Source organism: Chinchilla lanigera, unplaced genomic scaffold (genome assembly GCF_000276665.1).
Source record: "Chinchilla lanigera isolate Chin_1 unplaced genomic scaffold, ChiLan1.0 scaffold00053, whole genome shotgun sequence".
Lineage (NCBI taxonomy): Eukaryota > Metazoa > Chordata > Mammalia > Rodentia > Chinchillidae > Chinchilla > Chinchilla lanigera.
In genome coordinates this window covers 6,972,158-6,994,411 of record NW_004955454.1, presented here as the reverse complement: position 1 = coordinate 6,994,411, position 22,254 = coordinate 6,972,158, and the positions used below count along the sequence as shown (strand labels likewise).

The window sequence follows — 22,254 nt, the reverse complement described above, 5'->3', positions numbered from 1 at the left end:
TAGGTCACTGCACTACTCATGTCCCCAGAAGTGATTTATACCACGAATGGGCAGGTTGTAGAGCAGCTTCCAGCCCCCTCGTTGAGTGGCTGGCTCAGGGAGTAGGTGGGGAGCTGGAGTCCTGCACTGAGGCTGTGCCTGGCCTTCCTCTCCTAGTAGGTACAAGGCGGGCATCTTGTGCTGTCCGGCCTTTATGGCCAGCCCCATCTGGTTTGCAAATGGCTTGCTTTTCTTACGCACTTAAGTAGCTTTGCAGTGCGGCTGTCCCTGAACTGCCCTTGCTTTGTCCATTTGCATTCGGTGTGCAGTAAAGAAAGGGGCTGAGGTGTCACACTGGCAGAACGTCGCCTGAGACCTAGGCTTACAGTATGTGGATTTGAACAGTCTGAAAGCCTTTTTGCAGTTTCAGTTTCCCACCCCTTAGTGCTCTCATTTACTCCAGCGTATTAACCCATTCTCTTCTGGCTCTGCTCCCCAAAAAGCGTGATGAAGGGGAAAGAGCCCCAGATGAGGAGAAAGGTTTGTGATCAGTGCAGACCCCACTGTAGCAGCAGGGCCCCCACTCTTCTCCCTGGGCCTCGGGTCCTCCTCTGGGAAGTGGGTGCTCCGGGGCGGGGTGCGGCCTGGAGCTCTCTGAGTGCCTTGCCTGGGTTCTAGGTGCTGTCGGTGCCGCACCGCCGCTTGGTCTGCTGCAGCCGGCTCTTCGAGGTGACAGACGTGAACAAGCTGCAGAAGCAGGCGGCACATCAGAGGGAGGTGTTCCTCTTCAACGACCTGCTGGTGGTGAGCCGCAGATACCTGAGGCCTGGGGCAGGCTGGGCGGGGCCAGGTCCTTTACCGCCCAGAGGCTCCACCTACTCAGGACAAGGGGATGGGGCAGGCGGCCTGCTGCACAAAAACCCTGGAGGGGCCAGAGAGGAGGCCTGGAGCTTCCAGATGCATTGCTGTCTGCACAGGGACTAGGTCACTTTTTCCAGTGCACTTGTCTATCATGGGTGTGAGATAGCTCAGCAGATTCCTGCTCTGTGAGTCGTGAAGCATAGAGATCTGAAATGATTTGTTCATGGTTAAACTTCCTGGTGGAAATGAACTAGACCCCAGACCATCTGCCTATCCAAGTTACAGGAAATCTGGGCCAGGGGCATGCCTGGTCCTGAGAGGGTCAGTGGGCCTTCGTGGAGCTTGGCTATCCCTGGTATGGGTAGAAGAGGCTGGAGTGTGTGTGTGTGTGTGTGTGTGTGTGTGTGTGTGTGTCCATCCAGAGGGTACCTGTCTTTGCTCTTTGAGAATGGGTCTCCTTTCAACAAATTTTTAGTCTGTCTCAACTACGTGCCTCAACCGTGTGCCAGGCACTGGTGTAAGTGCTGGGAAACGGGTGAACAAGATTAGAACAGATTTGTCCTCCCCTGGTGCTGCCCCATCCTCTTTCAATGAATGAACCACGAGGACATCACCACCCCTAGAAGGACCCTGGCCCAACCCCCTCTCACCACCTGCCCGGCCACATTCTGGTCTGGCCCCGGCACCTGGCCAACCTCAGCCACTAAGACCCTCCTCCCACCGAGCAGATGTACAGCCCTCCTGGGAGCACACTGCCTCCTGCGCATGAGGAAGTGAGGGCTCCCCTTGGGGTGCTGGGTCCTCTGACCTCTTTCCCTGCACACGCCCGGGGCAGCTCGAGCGCTCTGGCCCCAGGAACTGCCTGCCATCTCTTAGTCCTTTTTCTGGCAACTCCTTCACCTGAAAAGCTCCCCTGGGCCTCAGCGCGGCCACCTCCCTGCTTCGTGCAGACCTCAGTCCCATTGGCTCCTCCCGGGAAAGCCGTCCCGCCCACAAGGCAAGGCGGCCTGCCAGTCACCTGTGGCTCCTTACCCTAGTTCTCTTTCTTCAAAATACTCACCAGTGTCTGAAATTACCTTATTTACCTCCTCCTTCCTTTCTCTTTTACTGTTGTGCTCCACTGATTGAGTGGTTCACTGTCGTCCTCCCCGCTGTATGAGCACCGTGAGGGTAAGGACTTGATACCCATGCTTTCCTCCATCCCCAGAGCACAGCTCACAGGTGGAGCTGAATGAAGTATTTCTGTCTCGAGCAACTGGCTGACTGAGTGTAGGGTGGGAGCTAATAAGTGATAAAGAAAACAAGTGGACAAGATATCTTAATTACTAGTAAGTAATTAAGGGTCCACAAGTGGGCAAAACTGCAGTGAAGATAGTAAAACAGGGAGATAGGAAAGAGCGACTTGGTTTGCTTTTGTTTTGTGCTTTTTAGATGAGGGGGTATAGGAAGGCATCTCTAAGGAAGTAGTGTTGGGATTAAGATCAAAGTAATGAGAGTAATCCGGCCATGCAAAAAACTGCAGGGAGAGCTAAGGAAAGGGAATGGTGTGTGCAAAGGGCCTGTGGCAGAACTGAGCTGGCCCCTTTTGAGCTACAGAAAGGAGGACAGTGCAGCTGGCTAGTGTAAGGGAGAGGCCAGATCTGGTATGGTTGGCAGGCCAGGGCAGGAAGTGGGGATTGGCCTCAGCACAGAGGTGATTGCCACGGTGGGCTTTAGGCCGCCAAGAACACATGTATGTCTGTACATGCATGTACGTGTGTGTGTAAATGCATGTGTGTCAATGTGTCTGAAGTGCCTAGGTATACATGTATGTGTGTTTACCTTTGTGTGCTGACTTGTGTGTTCACACATGTCCCTGGGTGTTCGTGCAAGGGTGCTCACGCACATTCACTAGAGTCTCCCTGGTCAGTGCACGTTTTTGTCTGTTTTGAGTAGATCCTCAAACTGTGCCCGAAGAAGAAGAGCGCCTCCACGTACACCTTCTGCAAGTCGGTCGGCCTGCTGGGCATGCAGTTCCACCTCTTTGAGAACGAGTGTAAGTCCTGAGCAGTGAGCACCAGAGGGGCCGTGGGGAAGCGGAGGGGAGGCTGGGCGTGGGGCAGGCCGCTCAGAGACACTGTCCCCTCCCCGTGTCTGGCCGGCTTCAGCCCCCACTGCTACTCACAGCCCGTCTGGGCCTGGGGCTGGTTTCCAGATTACTCCCATGGCATCACACTGGTGACCCCACTGTCGGGCTCCGAGAAGAAGCAGGTGCTGCACTTCTGCGCCCTGGGCTCGGACGAGATGCAGAAGTTCGTGGAAGACCTGAAGGAGTCCATCGCTGAGGTGACAGAGCTGGAGCAGATCCGGATAGAGTGTAAGGGTGCCGAGGCCAGGCCCTCTGATGCGATGGGCGGGGGCAGCTTGCAAACAGGCAACTTTGACTCTGGGACCGTCATCCATTTCTCCCTTGCCATGCTTGGTACCTCCTCCCCTCCCCGACTGCCCCTCCCTGTGCCATGGTGCTATCATGGGTGACGTGGGTGTTTCTTCACCATCAGAACAGGTATACTAAAGCAGGCACCCATGTGTGCATATCCCATCAGGCACAAGGTATGTACGTGGGGCTCTTGTGCAAAGAACTCTGCCACACTGGACCAGTATCAGGCATGCTGTGAACCCAAGAAATCCGTGAGCTCATGGGCTTTTTTTCTTCTGTCTTAGTTACTTTTCTGTCATTGCTGAGACAAAATACCTGATGCCCAAAGCAAAGAGGGAAAGGTTTATTTAGCTCACGGTTTGTGGAGGTTTCAGTCCATCATCAGCTGGCTCCAAGACGGAGCGGCACATGGCGGAGGGGCAACAGTTCATGGCGGCAGAAAACAGCAAAAGCAACAAGAACAAAATGAAGGGAGAACGAGAGAAGACTCTTTCTGTCTCTTGTACTGTACATAGGGTATTGTGTGGACCCTAGGGTGGGTGTAGCACTCACACCCATAATCCCGGCATTGGACCGTGAATCAAACTCTAGCAGGCCATTCCCATGGCCACATGAGGCTTTGGGAGGACATCTAGCCACAAATCAGAGCATCCTCTAAGCTGTTTTTTATTTCGTAGCCTTTGCCCCCTCTGTAGCCAAGTGCATATAATGCACTTGGTTACTCTCATTTCTCTAAACTCTTTTAATCTAGAATAGTCCTCCACTTTCTTTCTTTATTATAACTGTCTGTTTGAAAAGTCCAGGCTGGTTTTCATCTTGGAGTCGCCTTTCTGTTCCCCTCAGGGACACCTGAGTTCTGGATGGCTCCAGCTCAGGCATTTCAGAATCTAAGCGGGTCTCCTCGTATATCCAGGTGGTTTCCAGTCACTTTGGGGTTTAAGAATTGAGCAGCGATGTCTTATGAAACTGCGCCCTTCTGTAGGCTTTTACTGGTTAAGCATTGCAGAGGCTTCCTACGGACTTGAAGGGAAAATTGTGTAAGGACGGGTTGAGAAACTCAATCAAAAAATACAAATAGACTCCAGGTCTGCCTTTTGTAGCCATTTCATTGAAAGGTGTCTCCAAATTAATATAAGTGATTGGGCAGTAGGAAAGGTAGTGGGGGATTTTGAGCAGGGCTCCGATATAACAGGGCAATGCTGTTTAGTTATCACTTTGGAGCACCTACAGGGGCGATGCAGTTTATCTATACCCTGCTAGTCCTCGAAGGGACCTTGGAGAAGTTGCATTGAATCCGTCTGACAACGTTACTGCCCTCGGGGCAGGGAAGCAGGGAGTCCAGACCACACATACCATACGGGGAGCCATTGCCACTCATATTTAATTCCAGCTCCACTTAAATGTTCTTGCTGGTTCTTTCCACTCTGGGCCTGAGGTTTTCTTTACACTTTCCTAAGAAAACTGTCGAAATCAAGGTAAAACAAAAGCTTACGAGATACGACTCAGGTGACAGCGTAGCAGGGAGAACTTCAGGGTTGGCTCACTCAGGGCAGTAACGCTGCACACAGACACAAGGGCCGGACCAGATACCCGGAGAGGCGCCTTCGCTGTTGTTCTGGAACATTTTCAAGGCTTCACTTCTCTTGTTGTCAGAGTGTCACAGGTGGCTCCACCCTGGGAAGCCACCGCACATCTCCTGACCCCAGCACTGGTGCAGGAGACATCTTCTCCCCGCGGCCCTGGGACACACCCTAAATCCCTTCCCAGAGTAAGAGAGGAGCAGATATTGCCAGAATCTGCTGTGTCAAGAGTGGAACCTTCTTTCCTGCTGGCCAGAGGGGAAAGGAACAGGGTACTTAGCTGCTTCCTGTTGCTGAGGCAAAATACCTGACACCCACATGTTACAGGTGGAAAAGTTTATTCTGGCTCACAGTTTGTAGAGGTTTCAGTCCATAAGTCAGCTGGCTCCAAGGCAGGGCGGCATGGCAGCGGGGCACGGCAGAGGAGAAAGAGCTCACAGCATGGCGGGCTGGAAGCAACAACGAGTCAAGAGGAAGTGATATACACCCTTCTGGGCCATGCCCAGAGTGACTGCCGCTTCCCACCAGGCTTCCCATCGACAATATACTCAGCTATAAATCCCAGGGGACTAATCCAGTCACCTCCCTCTTTTTTTTTTTTTTTTTTTTTTTTTTTTTGTGGTGCTGGGGATCGAACCCAGGTCCTTGTGCATGCAAGGCAAGAGCTCTACCGTTGGACCACATCCTCAGCCCTAGTCGCCTCCCAAAAGCCCGACCTATGGTCACATGAGGCTTTGGGAGGGGGGCACTAGTTATAAACTGTAACACAAAGGCAAAGGCTAAAAGTTGGCTCTCAGTCTTCAAATAGAGGGAAAGGGAAGGAACAGCTGGGGAGAGATGAAGGACCGGCCAAGAAGCAGGCAGGAGAGGGAGTCACAAAGTAAAGGAGAAAACAAAGCCAATAGCAGTGACTGTATATTGAGCACTTACTACATGCCAGGCACTGGGCTGATGACTAAATCCATCATTTAATCCTCACAACCTCCCATGAGTTCACATTATTCTATCTTACAAAGAAACTGAGGTGTTGTGAGTTCTCACAGTGACAGCAAGGGCTGCACCTTGATCCTCCTTGACTCCTTTTGTGTAATTATGATGCAAATTTATCCAAAGCCAAGAGGGCCCATTGGGAGCAGCTGGCATTCACATTTAAGTCTGACTCCATCGTCCGTGTTCTTTCTACTCTGAGCCTTGGTCCCATCAAAGTAGGTAGTATTGATGAATAGCGTGAGGCCTGCTATCAGGGCAAATGGTTCTGGTGTGGGGGCTTGTGGAGAAGTGTTCTTAGATTCTAGACAAGCAGAGAGACAGCAAATGCAACCCAGGAGAGTGGCTTTCATGAAATGAACTTGAGTGATGTCTCCAGGAACACAGAAGCGAGAGGAGTAACCTAATAACGACTGTCAGAGAGCCGGCACTATCAGATCTCTAAGGACCAGCAGTTAGGAGAAGAAGAAGGAGCACATTTCTAATCCAGGGAGACGTAGTAAACTGCAGGACCAAGATGGATGTCCTGACCATGTGGCCATGTGACCTGGACAGACCCAGGGCAGGGGGAATCTCTCAGCAACTATGGCCACTCGGTCTTGTAGGAGGAACATGGGGGACTAGATGTGGCCAACTGTGATGAGACCTGCAAGCCAAGCACTCGTTTTCTTTTGTGGTACTGGAGATGGACCCAGCGGCCTCATGCATGCCGGGCAAGTGCTCCACCACTGGGCTACACCCCAGCCACCAAGTGCCCTTACATGTTATCATCTCAGCCCTTGCTGTGAGCCAGGCCTTGTTCTATGTGCTTCCTGTGCGTTTCCTCCGCTGTTCTTCTTAACGACCACTGTGTGGTGGGGAGGGCGTCTCCTCCAGTGAAGCACGGAGAGGTTAGGTAACCTGCCTAGGTAACACAGCTAGGAAACATCAGGGCCAGGATTTCCCTGGGTAGTTGGCCTCCCTCATGCTAGCCCCCTTTCCCTTGTCTTGGACATTCAAGCAGGTCCCGTCATCTCCATATACAGATGAAGATACTGCAGCTCCCAGTGGGCTATGAGGTGCCAACCCAGATCTTCAGGTCCCTGTCTCGCAGCACGCAGTAGGGCTTCTCCATCCTTCTCTTCCTTGTCCCGCCCTCTTCATTTCCTTGTTCACATGCACGGTGAAGGTCAAGGTTCTGTGTGCTCATAGCCTCCCCCTTCCGCAGGGGAGCTGGAGAAGCAGCAGGGAACAAAGACGCTCTCCTTCAAGCCCGGGGGAGCCCAGGTGGAACCACAGTCCAAGCAAGGATCACCCACAGGTGAGTATCAGCTCTGACATGGGCCCCAGCCCACAAAAGGCCCCTTGCGGTCCTGAGCCTGGCTCCTGAGGGACTTGGGTGGGAGGTGAGCCCATTTTTCTAGTCATTTCTTCCCACTTTCCAGCTCTTAGCTGTCTTTACTCCCAGGGGCTTTGGGAATGAGAAGAAAAGTACAGGAGAAATGTGTCCATTTGCACACGGCACAGGCGTTCAGGAGTCCATGTGATGTGGCACCATTCACCCTGGAGGAATCAGGCCAAGAGTCCTGTCATCCTTTCCCAAGATAGGAGGAGCAGGTTGGGAAAGAAGGGCGGCCAGGAGGGCCTGGGGGTCTCTTGTGCCCCATACAGGGCCCAGTTCTTTGCGTAACAGGCCCCATGCACTGTCCAATACAAGTCCACATTGGATGCCCTGAAATCAAGACAAGCCTCCCAGTCAATTTCTCAAATGGTTTATTCAGTTTGAATTGTTCGTTCCAGCTGAGTCAAGAAGCTGCAGGCTTGATGTCCCCTTGGCCACTCTCTCGACTTGCTCCCTCGGCCCTCTGTCACCTTCTTCTTTCTGTCTGCTGCCCCAACCTTGCCTGCACCTGTAGATGGCACAGAAAATGACGCCACCACCTCCCTTCCACCAGCCCCAAATAAAAAGCGGTTAGGAGCGGTAGCGTGAGAATTAAACCCCATCCCAACACAATCCCAGTGAACCACCCAGAGCTGTTTGCTCATTAACTCAGTCATTTCGCTTCCCATTCAGCAAACTGCTGCCCTGTGCTGAGTGCCGCAGGTCCCAGCAAGACGCCAGCGTGAGCTCAGGGACCCCCGAGGCCTTCCTGTGGTCCCGAACCCTCCACGCTGGCCCTGATGCCGGACGGCACAGGCAGGAGCCCAGGAACTCGTCCCGCCTGCTGGGACATGTGATTCACTTCCTAAGCACTCCACGGGGGCTCTTTTGCTCCATGGAGATTCTCGCTGTGATGTCACCCTTGTAGATGGGTTCCACCCGTCACCCGCATCCGTACCTCACCACGCAGCCTGACTTCAGGCTGTAGGGTCACAGAGCGGCGATCACAGCTTGCTTTCACAGCTGCCTAAGCCCAGAGCCAATCTTTTGCTGTGGTTTATTCCCGCATCGCATACCCGCAGCCCTGCTGGCCTCTCTTTGGAAAATGCAAGCCCTGGTCACACCAGGATGGTGTCCCCAGGGCTCTGCCCATGAGTTCATAGTGAAGTGTTTCCCAAAAGATGCCACAGTCCCCTCTTGTGCTTTGGAAGTAAGGGGCCTGAGCAAAGCAAAGGAAAGTGCCCCCCCCGTGGGGAAGCCGAGAAATCAGAGGGTCAGTGGAGGCCAGGCGATGACTTAGAAGGAGCCATCAAGCTGTCCTTGGGGCCCTGTGCGGCCCTGCCGCCCTGCAGGATGGGCAGAGCGCCTCAGCAGTAACCACAGGCCACCCAGGCTCTGCCGTGTACCAGGCACTGTGGCGAGTGCTGTGCCAGGCTCAAGTCATGAGGTCAAAGGAGGAGGGGTCAAGTGTGGCCCCTCCCTCAAGGAACCTGGAGCTGATCAACATGGTGCCCACAGGCCAGCGCCCGCCTCTCCCAGCCCATCCTGGGAAGGTGCTGTGGACATTAGACTAAAGAACGCCAACATCAGAAAGCATGTCAGAGATCTGCTAGTCTCTGGAGGCCCAAAGAGGTGTAGCACCTTACCCGCTATCACGCAGCTAGGTGGCAGCACTGGGCTCCCAACCTCTGATCCGGGTCCGCTGATGGGGCTGCGCCTCAGTGAGGCGTGTGCAGCACCCGCAGTCTGGCTGCCCGTGCCAGCTCAGCTGCAGAGGTGCGAGGGGAGGGGGACGGAGGGCGCAGGGCCCCGTCAGGACTGGTAGAGAATGAGTGCTGTGCTGTTTACATTCAAAGCCAAGAGGGACGCTGCGCTGGGGGAGAAGCCCACGGAGAGCCCGGGGGAGGTAAGTAGAGGCCTGGTGCGTCCAGGTGAGTGTCCTCGTGCCCCTTGTCCCTCTTCTCACCTTCTCTGTTGTTTCTCTTCTCAGGTATTAATCAATGCCTCCCCAGCCCGACTCACCATTTTACCAATTTCAAGAGATACAATTAAAAGTTACTGCTAGCATGAGTAACGCCACTCTTCCAGCGCCTAGTTAATCCGCCAGCACATTCCGCCCACTCCCAGCCCACCCCGTGGAGAGGGAGCCCCCCCACCTCACAGTCCTCCTTCCTGTACTCCCCCACACCCACTGCCCAGCCACCCTCTGCTGAATACACGCGCTGTCGGAGAATCCAGTTCCCCTTCCCCGGTGTGCCCGTCCCCCGTGTGAGGGACCCTGGGCTCCCCCGGAGAGTCACACTTGTCAGGTCCCCAGGCAGTCAGGTCTGGGCCTGATGTACCCTTTGGACGCTTCCGTGAGGAAGATGGACAGCTGAGTGGAGGGGCAAAGAAAAGGCTTCTCTCTGAAATAGCTGGTGCCCTGAAGAGTCGGCCATAGTAGGGGGATGCACACAGGGGGCGTGGGGCTGAGCGGGGCTGGGATTGTCTTGGAAGGAAAAGACACCCCGGGAAGGACATGGGTGGGGGGGTTCCCTGCCGATCCCAAGGTGCCTCCCTTGTTGGGGAGCATGCAGCTGTCCCAGCAAGCCTAGCTGGGCTACAGCCCCCACACTGGGCCCCCTTGCACCCCAGTGAGCTCCGGCCCCACACCTTTGCCACCAGGACGCTAGTTGCTCAGGCAGACGGTCCTTTCCCAGCCCCACTTCCAGCTGGAGGCCCCCTAGATGTGATGAGGAAGGAGCCCCCCTCACCAGGCTGCTGAGCCCTGGCACCTGCAGGACGCCCTAGGAGCTCAGCTTCCTCCCCACCCCACGGCCCCCACCCCCACACACGAGTGTCCGGAGCAGGCACCCCTACTCGGAGGAGCTTCCGCCCGGCAGCTGGCCAGCCCCCGGGTGGGTATTCCATCCCCACCCTCCTCTCCCATCTCCCCACGGCTGCCCATCTCGGCCTTGCAGACAGACCTGCCAGGTCGCCAGCCCTGCCCCCGCCCTGGCCACAGCTGCGCAGCAGGGACAGGGGGTCCGGCAATCTGAGCCGTCTTCCCTCTGCTTGTCCCGAGGGGCCTTGTGGCTATCTGCAAGGCTCCCTCCCCTCAGCTAGCTCCAGGGCCCTGCCAGCCCCCGCTCCCCTGCACAGAGGACAGCCTTGCCGCCCCGTGGCCTCTCCGCTGGACCCCAAGCTCTCCTCCTCTGCCCTCTCCTTCCTCATTGCCTGGCCGACCCCTCTGGCAGGCGCTTGTCCATCTGACCTGCTACTCATGTGTCACCCTCTGTCTCTTTTCTCTCTCTCTCTCCCTCTTTCCTGAGCAGGGAGTGGGAAGGGAGTTAGAATGTGAGGACATTTTGCTGTCACATCCTGCTTTTCCCTTACTGACCATTTAAGATAAAGGACCCAGGCTGGGGTGGGGGCTGGGGGCACCCGCAGTGGAGGCGGAGCCAGCACACGGGAGTAGGAGAGGAAGCTCGGCCTGGGGCCCAGGGCGGAGGATCCCGTGGAAGCATCAGCCAGGGAGAAATCAGCCCACTGGTCTGGACTGGGTGGCCACAAAGGTGGGACAGGGAGGCACAAGGGCTCTCGGCCTGGTCTGGTGGCCTTGGGCCACTTTTCTCTCCCGGAGCAGCTCAGAATACACGCATACCCTTTGGCAGTGGGGGTGACAGAGGCCTTCTTCAGAATAAGGATCACAGGGCTGGGGATCTAGCTCAGTGGCACAGTGCTCGCCTGGCAAGCACAAGGTCCTGAGTTCAATTCCTGGTACCAAAAAAAAAAAAAAAAGAAAGCAATCAGAATAAGAATCACAGAGGGCCCCCCCGCCAAGAAGAAGGGGCCGCTGCCATACCCACTGTCTGCTGTGTGTCTTGGCAGGACAGCAAAGGTCTCGGAAGAATCTTCATTCATTTAGGCGATCTTGGGGCTGGAAAAATGCTGCTGAGTCAGAGGATGGAGAATAAAGCCTGCAACATGCAGACTACAGTGCTGGAGTTTACGAGTACCGAGGGGCAAAGGGAGAGCTGGGGACCTTGCAAGGGAGGTGGAAGTGGCAGGTAGCAGTGCTCAGATCCAGGAGCACCCTCAGCCAACAAGCAGGCCCCTGAAGCGCTGGTTGAAGGCCTCCACATGGTATGGGGCTGGACCTGGGATAAGGTCTTGTCTTAGCTACTTTTCTCTCATTGCTGAGACAAAATACCTGATGCCCAGAATTAAGGAAGGAAAGGTTTATTGACCTCACAGTTTGTGGAGGTTTCAGTCTATAATCAGCTGGCTCCAAGGCAGAGTGGCATATGGTGGAGGGCAACAGTTCATGGTGGTGGAAAACAGCAAGAACAGCAAGGGCAAAAAAGGAGGAGAGGCAGAGAGCAAGCCTCTTTCCCTCCCTTACGCTGCATGCAAACTACCCGCCCAGGACGGGTGTAGCGCTCACACCCATAATCCCAGCATTGGACCATGGATCAACCATAAACTCTAGAAGCTGCCCTGTGACTGCATGAGGCTTTGGGGGGGGACATCCAGACCCAAACCATAAGAGGTCTCTTCTGCTGCAGTTTCATGTCCCCTCTGTACTCTGAGAAGCAGGCCATAGGTGGTGGAGCCCAGGCCAGACAGCAACCCAACAAGATGCTTCCTCAGAGCAGAAGGGCCTTAACCTCCCCACAGGGCCCAGGTGTTCAGAGTGGTTTGTAGTGTCATAGCTATTAGTTGGGATACTCGGGGGTAGAGGCAGGGTGAGGAATTACATCCTGGTCTTTCTAGAATGCTCTAATCTCCCCATGCTCAATTCCTCCACCTCCCATTTCTAGCAAGAGGAGGCCGGGCGAGTTCACACTGACCCTTGTGGTCTGCAGGAGGGGGTCCCGTGGGCCTCTGGGGCACCTCCTCCCCTGTCCCAGGGATAAAGATCAGGATCTCTCTAACTCTGCCCTCCTGTTGTCGGGCAATCTTAATCAGAACCCAGCTTGGGCTGAAAGGAAGGTGGGCACCCAACTCTGCCCTCAGATGTCCGGGCTGGCTTGAATGCAGGGCCATGGCCACATGGTGTCTGGGAGGACAGAGCAGGTCCAAAACACCCCTTCAGTGGTCTCTGGCATTCTGGGGTTCAGGCACCTTTTCTGATATCAATTATGACAAGGTTGTCTCTTTAAAGAAGCAGGAGGGAGAAGGGGGCCGGGAAGGATCAGAAATGCTTGGCTCTGTCGCTGATGAGGCGACTGAGGCCTGTCGGACACAGTTCACCCACCGTTAAGCTCTGGGCTGTGCTCTCCCTGGTCGTAGCCAGCTTTCCTGCGGGTGAAGAGTTGGGCAGAGGCTCGGAGAAAAGGCTGAGAGGACCTGACGGGTGGCAGAGATGGGCACGAGGGAGGGAGACAGAGGGAGGCTCGGGCAGCCTGTCCCAGCCCTGGGATCTAGTCTCGTAACATGTCATGCTTCTTTGGCTGTTTCTAAACTAGGTGTCAATTCACAACAGGCTTCAAACGTCCCAGCACAACTCCAGGCTGGGGGCCGAGAGGGGAGCGCCAGCGCCAGCGCCACTGCCAGACCCGCAGCCTAGCCCTTTGAGAGAGCAGCCCCCGCCGCTGCCACCGCTGCCACCCACGCCCCCAGGCACCCTGGTGCAGTGCCAGCAAATTGTCAAGGTCATTGTCCTGGACAAGCCCTGCCTGGCACGCATGGAGCCCCTGCTGAGCCAGGCTCTCTCCTGCTACACCTCGTCCTCCTCTGAGTCCTGCGGCTCCACACCTCTGGGCGGCCCAGGGTCCCCAGTCAAGGTCATCCACCAGCCTCCGCTGCCTCCACCCCCTCCCCCTTACAATCACCCGCACCAGTTCTGCCCACCCAGCTCCCTGCTGCACCGGAGGCGCTACTCCAGCGGCTCCAGGAGCCTGGTGTAGCTCTGCCCCCAGCAGCCTGTTGCCCCAGGAAGGCCGGCCACCAGAGGGGGCCTCAGCTGCCCCTTAGCTGCTCCCCGCATCCTGACATTCCTGGTCACCAATCACTGTTTGGAAGGAGAACCCTGATCCCTGGCACGTGGATTTGCTTGGTCCAGCCATCCTGCCCTTACTCAGCTGAGCACCCCCCAAACCTGGAGACACCACCTCCTTCTCCTGGGGCCCCAAACAGCCAGATGAGGTGACATCTGCGGCCACCACTCTCCCCCGTTGGGCCATAGAGGAAACGCACAGCTGGGGGGCCGACCACCTTGCAGGCTTAAAGTCTGTTCATGGCCAAGCCTCGGCCCATGGGCAGGAGCAGGAGGCTGGGGTGGCTGGCAGGGTCAACAAGCCCTGGATGGAGGGGGGCTGGCCCACAGCAGGTGCCCCTGAGTGGAAGAGGGTAGCCCCAGCTCCCTGGGGGACCAGCCTGCAGCAGGCCAAAGGAGGAGCTGATTCTGCTCCCCTGTCCTCCAGCCCACAAGTCTCGGGAGGCTGCGGCTGGGTCCCCAGAGACATTGGCTCTCCTGGCCCCCTCCTCCCGGGGCCTTCTCACCAGCTGCCCTGGATCCAGGAACGCTTTGAGAAGGGGAGGAGGGAAGACGAGCGCTTGGCTCTCTCTAGGTCAGTTCAGCAGGGCCATGAGCTTACGAGGTCGTCTATCTGCAAAATGCACTTTGTAAAATCATTTAGTAGTTCCCCAGCCCCCAGTAATACCCAGCCAAAGCCAAGTGCACACAGCACTGGCCTGTAAAATGCACCAGAACCAGGTTAAGCGCTTCCACTGTTTCCACAGAAACAGGGGGATCCACCAGTGGGGGTTCTGGGAGAGGTTCTCCTGGACTCAGAGTCAGGGCTGCCTCTTGCGTGACTCAGTGGCTCCAGGAAGAACCCGGATGAGAAACAGGCAGGAGCAGGTAGGCCCCTGAGGACTCAAGTCTCCCCGCCGTCCCGGCCTTTAGCAGTTCTGGAGGCACAGAGCCCTTCCAGTGTGACTGGCGGAGTCCCTTGATGTCCCAAAGGAGAGCCAAGCAGGGCTGCTGGCCTCCCAGGGTGAACCGGAGCAGAGAGCCAGCCTTGGGGGCCTGCAAAGCCCCAGCCCGAGGCGAGACAGCCCATCCTCCAAGCCAGGGATCGGTGCCCTGGCCATCCCATGGTGGAGGCTTCAGGAAGTACATGCTGCAAGCCCAGCCGCACTGTGGTCCCGTGCCTGCAGCTACAGCGGTACTGCACCACAGTCCTCCCTCTCAGAGCCCACTTATAAAGCCTCCAGGGAGGCGCCATAGATACTGGCTAAGTCCAGAGTGAATCGGCTTCTCCAGCCCCAGCACACACCCTGTGCTGCAGCATCCTGGGCCAGGGACGAGGCGAGGATAATCCCCACCCTCAGAGGGGCCGGCTGACCTAGTTTCCCATGTACGTGTGTGAACGCCCAGACGTCATCATGAGGTCACTCAGTGAGTTTATTTCTGGCTCCATCTTGACAGCCTGGTTTCCATAACTTGGAGCCAATTTGCTGTGTCCCTCGTGACTCCCGGTCTGTTTGTTCCCCTCACCCTGGCTGCCTTGGCCCCTCCAGGGCCATTCTGAACAGCACTGCTCGGGCCAGAGCCTGGAGGAGAGAGACAGCTGACAGATGGATCCACAGTCCGGACGCCTTGCTGCCCTGAGCCAGGGTGGGAGATGTTAGGGTCTCGAGGGGTGACGGAGCTGCAGGGATGGGAGTGGAGGCTGAAAACTGAGCACAAACCACAAACAGGAAGCAGGGTGTGAGTAGGAAAGAATAGGAGTGATGAGGGTAGCTAACTGTACTCATGGGGTGGGAGCCATTGGTGCCGGGGCTGCCGAAGAAGGGCACGGCCCTCGGCAGCTTTGTGCCCACGTCAGCGCCTTGTCCCTGCCCACAGTGTGAGCAAAGGGCCCCCTCCCAGTGGGCTGGCACAGCAACGCCGGCCCCTGCCTCCCGCTCGCTCAGCCAAAGCCCAGCTTCCCCGGCGGCAGCAACCACGGTCTCAGGGCTGACCTGTGCACATCCGCTGGGCCCCGGATGTTCAGGCCCCCAGCCCCTTCCTCAGGCCAGAGGCTCATCCTGCATTGCTGCAAGGCCCTGGGCCCCACAAGCAATCCCCCATGGGAATCCTGCACAGAAAGAGACCGGCCTGGGGTGGGCAGCGCTGACCCAGGAAGGGTCAGGACGGGAAACAGCTGGCCCTCTTCCCTGATGGGCAGGCTGGACTTCCCAGCTTCCGAAGCCTTCCTCCTTGAGCAGTCAGCAGGATAGGCGGGGGCCCTTCTCTGTCTCCTCCCCAGAGACTAGGGACATCCTCTGCCCTCCCCACGGGAGCAGCTATGTCAGGGCCTCTCAGAGGGCCCCGAAGAGATGCTCAGGGGCTCCTCTGCTCCCCCAAGACTGAGGGCGGTGCAGTGCTGACTGAGTCCCAATCACCCTGAGACAACCCCACTTCATCAGCCCTCTAGGCCTTACTTTGGGGGACCTGGGCTCCGCTCCCATTTTATCCATTTGGCCCAAGTCCAGATTCAAGAGTGGGCGATAAAACTAGCTTCCTCACCCCTTCAGGGCAAGTCCCACTGCCAGACCTGAAGCAGGCCTGTCCAACACTTGTCCTGGAAGCCTGCCTCTCTGTCCGTCTGTCTCAAAGGTACCTGGGCCTCTGACTCCTCCCTCCCCGACACCTGTGCCCCAGAGCCTGCCAGGATATCTCTTGCAGCCGATAGGCTTCCCTGGTGACCATCCGTCTGTCTGTCCCTGAGTTCGGGGCGCCTCTCTTCTCACTGCACCCCTCCTCGCGCACACCCTTCACCCTGCCGGAGAGATGCCTCTCTAGGGAAAGGCAGGGTGGCTGCACCCAGCAGTTAATCCAAATGGCAAATATTTTGTAACAAAATAGCCCAGAGGTATTTTATCTGTTCAATTCATAGAGTTTTAGAGATTATATTGAAATATGTCACTTGAGGAAATGGTGTCAGTCGCTTATTTATTCTTGCACAGAGCGTCCATCCCACGAGGGTCCGGCAGGAGGAGCCCTGGTGAAGTCAGAGACACTGGGCCGCTCCCCGCTGCCCCGGCGGCCTTCCTTTCGCTCCAGGACAGTGTTCTTATGATGTGATGTGCTTAGGAATCTTGGTGCGGGGAAGGTGAGGACCAGCCGTCTGACACAGGGCTCCAGGGCAGGGCTGGGCGCAGAGGTGAGAAATCCCCCGCCCCCACCAATATACACACAGAGCGGGAAAGTGCGCTGCAGTGGAGCGTGAGGGCAGCCGTGCAGACAGGAAGCGTCACAGCAGCCAGCACGCACCCAGGTAGTCAGCGCGGGGCAGGAGCTAGGAGCCCCCACCAGCTTGGCTTCCTGGAATGGAGAGCAAGCATCCTTTGGGGAGTTCAGGGGGCCTATCCCACCAGCCAGATTTGATCCTTGGCCTTGGGTGATTCCCCTAAACACACACACACACACATACACACACACACACCAAGTCCCAGACTGAAACCTGAGGACAGGGTCTGGTCTGAGAAGCCCTTGATGTGGCTGGGGTAGAACACTGGGACACTGTGGGGTAAAAGTGGTTGGAGCTGCAGACTGCACCTTCCGAATCCTCCCACCGCCACGCTGGGGTTCCTGCTGGGAGCTGAAGAAGGATCAGGCTTCTGGGAAGGGGAGAAGACAACGGCCCAGGGGCGGGAAGGTTGAGTGTGGGAGGCTGAAATGAGGCTGGTGAAAATGCAAGGGCTCTGGGGACATTCACAGACACCCGCAGTCTCAGCTCAGCTCTGGGGCAGCAGGCTGGAGACAGGGTGCTTCCCCCAGGCGGGGACGGAGGAGCAGGGCTTCCAGCCACACAGAGGCATCAAAGGACCGAGAACGAGCAATAGCCAAGATGGCACTTGCAAAAAGGGTGCCCAGCTCTTGTGGTGACCAGAACTCTGGACTCACAGAAATCTAGATATCTCCAGCGCCCTCCATAGGCTGGATCTTACTGTCCTGTTAAAGTGAGAGGGAACATGAGCTCACTCTCCTTCCAGGAAATGGGAAATTCCAGAAGAAGCAGAGACCAGCTAGGACTGGTCCCACCCTGGGAATTCTCTGACCGAAGAAGCCGAGGTCCGGCCCCTGAGGGGACTGGGTCAGTTTAGCATTGGGAGAAGGCCTGGGGCTGTAAGCACCCCTTGGTATATGTGCCAGGATGCCAGTGAGTGGATGCACTGTTCTCCCACTTCCTGGCCCTGACTTCCTGAAGTCACCCAGAAGACATGCCCACCCTTTAGTGGGAAAGGGAAATCACTGCATTCTGTTGGAGCCTCTGGTTGGAGTGGGGGTCCTCTGAGTCCATTGGCAGTGAGGACAGAGGCGCTAGTCAGTCCCTCGGTAACCCTTTGCAGACGGGAAACATCCATCCATCAAGCACTTACTTAGAGCGCTACCAGGAAGGGGCCCTTATATTTACCAGTTTCTGGCTGAGAGCAGTGGCCAAGAATAAGCAGCCAGTGCCTGACAGAAATCAGGGTGAATTCAACAAGCTTCTACACACTCGTTGGGCAAAAGGGACCTTCCAGGTGCAGGGGATACACAGTGACCAGGACGAGCCAAGCTCCTGCCTGAAGGTTCACATGAGGAACCACCCAAAAGAAACAAGCGGTGAGCCGTGTTCACATCGAGGATGGTGACGTGGTCAGGGTGACGCGGAGGTCCCATGTTGGAGTGCACGTCCCTGAAAGTCCTCTCCGGGAGGAAAATTCAGCCAGGTCAGGTCTGAAGGCATACAGCAGTTGCAAGGGTGAAATGTTTTTGAGGCAGAAATCGAGACAATCTGCCAATAGACCATTACCTGATACACGAATTTACTTACATGAAAAAAAAAAGATCTTCCTACAGTGTCAAAATGGATTTAAGAAAGCGCACACTGAGGAAATCATAAAATTGGCTTTCTTCTAGAATGTCCAGGTCAGAAGCACAGGTCAGGAAGAAAAGTGCTCTGGGGAGGGCAGTCGGGTAGCTCCAGGAGGGCAGGGTGGAGGCGGCTGCGCAGGAGGTCCAAGGCCGCCACCCCGGGCCCCAGGAAACACAGAACAGCAGTGGTGAAGCCCAGCTGCCTGGATGCTGGGTAGCCGCTGTCCAGTACGGCGTGCATATATGGCGTTCCGACACTTGACACAGGAAGAACCCAGTTTGGGGCTTGGTCAGCCAGCAGCAGCCCACTGTCTGCTTCCTCCCAGGTCACTCCAAACCACGCAGACTCAGGCTTTAAGTAGTAATGCAATGGAGCCCAGGGTCTATTGCCCACTTGGTCCTGGGGTTGACACTTTTCATACTTAGCATGTACCCCATGATCTGCAGTAAGACTGATCTTTCCCAGCAGGGCTGCACAGTGCGGCTGTGGGCCTGGGCACCCTCCCCTCCTCTCCCAGCCCTGATGGATGTGTTTAATTTACCACTGCCTCCCGGGAGCCACCATCAATCAGCAGGCTGTTGACACCAGGATGAAATTAACTTTCCAGGCTGCCCTGTGGCATCCTCAGAGTCCCCGTGAAGGGAGGCATGTCGGGCAGGTGGTTTTGCAGCAGGAGGCACCAAGCCAAAGGTGTGGATCAGTAGAGCTGCTAGGCCAATAGCTCTGCTTTTGCTCCATCGCTACACCGCTCCGATGCCGAGAGCTGCTCTGTTTAGGATTCTACATGACTCTAGCAACCCATCCTGCGGCCAGCTGGGCTGGCTTGGGAGCAAGAGCCATTCCACCTTCACCTCAGGCAGGCAGACCCTTTAGAGGAGGGGGTGTCCCATCCAGGAGAAGGTACGGTCCACCAGAGGCCAGTGGCCAAGAGCCACGGAAGGCAGCCAGGCCTAGGCACAGACCCCTAGCCCCAGCTTAGATTCAGGAAGACCAAAGGAGGGAACAGGAACGGGCTGGGGTCAGGTCCAAATCTGGTCCCAGCAGGAAAATTCCATCCCGGGTGAGCCTCATGATGCAGGAACTGGAGTTCAGGAGATGGGGAGGAGGCTGGGAATCCCCCTCACTCCTCCTCTTCCTCCCTCCCGCTCCTCCGCAGGTCTGGGCAGTTTGCTCCCCTGAGAACCAGGCAGCCTAATGCCACTAGCCAGCCCCCAGCACCTCTGTGCTTCCTGCTCCCATGACCCGAAGACTGAATGACCTCATGCCTGGCTCTGGGAAACCGTGGGAAGCAGCTGCAGGGAAGGCAAGAGAGCACCCAGGAGACCTGGCCTTTGTGAGCGTGTTTCCAACCCCTCAGGCCTCCCTTGCCCTCCCTTCCCCAAGTGCCCCAATCCTCCAGCCCCCTTCCAGGACCACTACGGTCCACTCTGAGGAAGTGGCAGGGAAGGGTGAAGGAGCCTCTCCCGCTTTAGAGGAAGTCTTAGAATCCCCAGCCAGACCTACAAGTGGGTGTGCAGGTTAGTTAGTCCAGGTAACTAGGTTACGTATCCTTTTACAGATAAACTTAAGAAATTAGAAACAACAACAGATTAGCTCAGACTCAGAAGGAGGAACACAATAAACGCAAAGGTAGAAATTAACATCTACATACACACTCAAAAAAAAAAAATGCTCCCCACACCAGGCCAAATGATTTGACTATATTCTACTACCCATTCATAGAATAGACAATTCTAATCTCATGTTAACTCTTTCAGAAAAGACATTCCCACGCTCCTTTTTATGAGCCTTTTATAACCTTAAAAACAAAAGCTAATATAGACAAGGACAGTATGGGAAAGAAAGACAAGCAGACAATCTTGCTTATGATCCTAAATACAAAATTTCTACCCAAAATAATAACACAGCATGACGCTGAATGACAAAAACACAACACAACACACCGTGGCCAAGTTGGGTTTGTCCCGGAAATGAAAAGATAGTTTAATATGAAAAAACCTGCATAAAATTCATTGCATTAACAAATTAAAAAGCAAAAACATATGATCAACTCAATAGATGCCAAAAAGCAATCAATTAAATTCAATACTTATTCTTGATTTTTTTTTTTTTTTTAAAAAAGCAAATTTGGAACAGAAGAAAACTTCACAGCCTAATAAACAGTAGTCTATCAACACGCCACATCCACTGTCACACTCAATAGTGAAATGTTAGACTTGCTGTCAAAACTAGGAAGAGGCATGCTGCCACCACCGCTAGTTCCCTGGTAAAGGAAGACAAGGGAGAGAAAGAAGGAATAGCGATTGGAACCGGGCCTGGTGGTGCACACCTGTAGCTCCAGGCTCTTCGGAAGTCTGTGGCAGCAGGATTCCAAGTTGGAAGCCAGCCTGGGCAATTTAGCAAGGTCCTGTCTCCAGCTAAAATCTTAAAAAAAGCCTGAAGGTAAAACTCAGAAGTGAAGTACCTTCTGAGCACACCTGAAGCCCCGGATTCCATTCCTAGCACTACAGAAATAGGAAATGGAGTGACTGGAAAAAGACAACTGCCATTATTTCCAGACAGTCTGAATGCCCGTGAAAAAAGCCTAAAAGAATCAAGGCCAAAAAAGCCCCAAACATTAGCTTCAACACAGAGAGAGAGGCCGTGGACAGACAGGGAGAGCAGGTCCCCTGACAGTGGCTGCCCCACCAGCACACGCTGGTGTTCCTGTCCTTGCCTTGGGACCCTTCTTTCCACGGCAGACCCAGACGTCACCTGCTCTCCTTGAGGAATAACTCAGACCAGGCACGGCACAGCCGCCTCTGGTCACTCCTGGGCAGCACCTTGTGGGGAAGGTTGCCCGCTTCAGCAAGGGCACTGCTGGGATGGGAGGCGGGCTCCAGCATAGGCACCAAGCCCTTTGTTCCACTGCAGCTGCCTCAGCATTCTGGGAAGGTGGGTGTGGACGAAGAAAACCTCAGCACAAGGGTGCATCAGACTTTGGGCAGGATTCGTGTCACAGGGGTGGGGTTGGGCCCTGACCTCAGGGGTACCCAGGCCATCAAGGGTTCAGGCTGGCAAGGAGCAAGCTCTGCAGTCTCCATAACAGTTCTATACCCATCTCCCTAACCACCACATGCCCCCGCAGACCAGATAAGCAACCTGACCTGCTGGTCGTCAGACTGGAGGCAGAGAAAGCTGCAAGGCAGGGCCTGCCGTCTGGGCCACGGAGCCCCTCGGTCCCCCGCTGCCGGCCAGGCTTTCTCCTGTCAGCCTCTCTCTCCTCCCCAGCACACGCGTCCTCCCCCGGCCTCTGTGTATCGATGGGTGGTTAACAAGCTTTTCATCCCTGTCACATCCAATCAGCCCGTGTTACTTCACTGAGCAGCCAGCCCTGCAGGGAGGCCGCGTGGCTCAGCCATCAGGGAGCCAGGCACGTGAAGGGAAGGGGCAGCAGGGACAGAGCCGGCCAGTCCTCACCTGGTGCAAAACGGGCAGAAGAGAGCACGCAAGGGCCACGAGGACCCTGGGGGGTCAGGGGGCAGGTAGATGAGGAGAAAGGCCAAGGGTAGGATGGGAAGAGACCAGGGAATCGTCCCTCTCTGAGGAGGGACACCCTGACCCTCAAGGAGGCACTTCCTGTACCCTCCAAGCCAGGGCCAGTGTTAGTCATCTATTGCTGTAACAAATCACTCCAAAAACAGGTAGCTAAAAACCACATGCATGTTTTTTACCCTCCACCATGAGCCAGAGTTCAGGCCCACTGCACAGAGCACGGTGGTGCAAGGCCTCCCACCGAGCTGCAGGCCAGGCGTCAGCCCAGCCCCCGGTGATCTGAAGCGGGCCTGGGGCGGGGAAGCCTGCATCCTAGCGGCTCCCGCAAGTTGGTGATGCTGGATGCAGGTCTTTGTCTCTCCATGTGCGCCTCTCCCTGGCTTCCAAGAAGCAAGCCAGACTGCCACATGGGAGCTACTGTAGCCTGACACTTCAAACCTAGCTGTGAAGTTACAGCCAGCCACGCTCTGCCCCTTCTCTGGGACAGGGACAAGGTTGGGCAAGAAGGGGACTTGATCCAGAGCTCATGGGAGGCTCTCAAGAGCAGGAGGTCTACCATGAATGAGGCAACCAGTGTGACCACTCCTGAGACCACTGCCTTCTGCTTTTCCCCCCTGCTCGGGGCAGGGCTCTGGATCCCTCCCTTGTCCAAATGTTCCCCCAGGCTACGAGCTCAGATGCCCTCAAAACAGAGTGAAT

General features: G+C 55.8%; 1 protein-coding gene across 1 annotated transcript in view; it reads left to right on the top strand.

The window, feature by feature from the left end:
- Positions 1-16,095, top strand: part of Iqsec3 (IQ motif and Sec7 domain 3) — a 101,174-nt gene extending 85,079 nt beyond the window's left edge. The window contains exons 8-13 of the mRNA XM_013520013.1: positions 658-783; positions 2,776-2,875; positions 3,035-3,196; positions 7,034-7,126; positions 9,043-9,092; positions 12,637-16,095. Of these exons, the coding sequence (XP_013375467.1) occupies positions 658-783; positions 2,776-2,875; positions 3,035-3,196; positions 7,034-7,126; positions 9,043-9,092; positions 12,637-13,077 (972 nt within the window). The 3' untranslated portion in view covers positions 13,078-16,095. The remainder of the gene's footprint in view (positions 1-657; positions 784-2,775; positions 2,876-3,034; positions 3,197-7,033; positions 7,127-9,042; positions 9,093-12,636) is intronic.
- The last annotated feature ends 6,159 nt before the right edge of the window (positions 16,096-22,254 follow it).